The sequence below is a fragment of the Miniopterus schreibersii genome (genome assembly GCF_964146895.1).
Source record: "Miniopterus schreibersii genome assembly, chromosome: 8".
Lineage (NCBI taxonomy): Eukaryota > Metazoa > Chordata > Mammalia > Chiroptera > Miniopteridae > Miniopterus > Miniopterus schreibersii.
The window spans coordinates 19,634,888-19,636,672 of NC_138109.1; the positions used below are offsets into that span (position 1 = coordinate 19,634,888).

At 58.9% G+C, this 1,785-nt stretch overlaps 1 protein-coding gene across 1 annotated transcript; it reads left to right on the forward strand.

Annotated features, from left to right (window-relative positions):
• Positions 1–248: 248 nt before the first annotated feature.
• GJB4 (gap junction protein beta 4) lies at positions 249–1,052 on the forward strand (the record flags this gene model as incomplete). The annotated part of the gene is made up of 1 exon (XM_081145176.1): positions 249–1,052. One exon carries the CDS (start codon positions 249–251, stop codon positions 1,050–1,052), a length of 804 nt encoding a protein of 267 aa, XP_081001302.1.
• Positions 1,053–1,785: the final 733 nt, after the last annotated feature.

Sequence of the window (1,785 nt, forward strand, 5' to 3'; positions counted from 1 at the left end):
AGTTCAAGACCAGCTCTGCCACTTCCAGTTGTGGGGCCTTGGGCAGGTGCCTCTCTGGGCCTTAGCTTACTCCCCTTTGAAACGGGGACAATGGCAACCCCTACCCCGCCAAGTCATTGTGAGTGAGGACCTGATTACACAGTGATTGTGAAACAGTTTTGCCAATCACGTCTTTAATAAAGGGCACCCATTTCCAGGTTCTCCCTGGCCTGAGTAGGTGTACGCTGTCCACGTGAGGAACCGGCAGCATGAACTGGGGGTCCCTGCAGGGCCTCCTGAGTGGGGTCAACAAGTACTCCACGGCGCTGGGCCGCATCTGGCTGTCAGTGGTGTTCATCTTCCGCGTGCTGGTGTTCGTGGTGGCGGCAGAGGACGTGTGGGATGACGAACAGAAGGACTTTGTCTGCAACACCAAGCAGCCGGGCTGCCCCAACGTCTGCTATGACCAGTTCTTCCCCGTGTCCCACGTGCGCCTCTGGGCCCTGCAGCTCATCCTGGTCACCTGCCCCTCGCTGCTGGTGGTCATGCACGTGGCCTACCGCGAGGAGCGGGAGCGGCGGCACCGCCTGAAACATGGACCCAATGCCCCGTCCCTGTATGACAACCCCACCAAGAAGCGGGGTGGGCTCTGGTGGACATACTTGCTGAGTCTCCTCTTCAAGGCCGCCGTGGACTCGGGCTTCCTCTACACCTTCCACCGCCTCTACCAGGGGCATTACGACATGCCCCGAGTAGTGGCCTGCTCCGAGTCACCCTGCCCCCACACTGTGGACTGCTACATCTCCCGACCCACCGAGAAGAAGGTCTTCACCTACTTCATGGTGGCCACAGCTGTGATCTGCATCCTGCTCAACCTCAGCGAGGTAACCTACCTGGTGGGCAAGAGGTGCCTGGAGATCGTCGGCCCCAGGCACCGTCGGTCTCGGCGCCAGAGTCGCCTACATGATTCATGCCCACCGTATGCCCTCTCCCAGGGAGAGCACCCCCAAGACGGGAACTCTGTCCTAATGAAGGCCAGCTCGGCCGCATTGGACACAGGTGGGTATCCGTGACCTGTGAGGTTGGCAACTAGGACCACCATGTCCCCCACCTGCTCCCTGAGACCACAGCAGGGCAGTCGCACTCTCTGCAAGTAGGCATGTGAGGAAGGGGCTATGGGGCTCAAGAAGTCCACCCAGGGGCCAGTGCTGGGGGACAGTTCTGTCTCAGCGTCCTGAGCCCCAGGGGAGGGAGATTTAATGGCTGGAATTTTATATGTGGTTATAGGGTATGTCAAAACCCTTAATAAATATGCTCTTCTCAGTACCTTGCAGGCCAGGTGAGGAGTGATAGATAGGAAAGCAAGGAGGTTGCAAGGACCTTGGAGAGGAGGCCAAGACCACTCAGTGGGCACCTGAGCCCTGGAACCTCAGATCCTGGTTCACCTACCTCACACACACACACACACACACACACACACACACACACACACTCACACACACACAGAGTGTGCCCCCAGGCCGTGGTGGAGATACCCAAAGGCAGAGGCTGCTCCAGGGGTTTCTGGACTCTGCAACCAGCTGGCCAAGGCAGGAGAGGGACCCCAGGAGACCCTGTGCCCAGCACAAGTCAGTTCTCAGCCAGAGTCCCTCAGATGAATGTATAGTGCTCAGGAGGCCTCTGCCTCCCCCATCCTGGCCTCCCTGCCCCTGCGCAGCATAGGTCCTGGTAGGTAAGGCCCCTCTGAGGGTGGGAAGGGAAGGTCTAGTGGAGGTAGGATGGTGCTGAGAACAATTCCAGGATGGA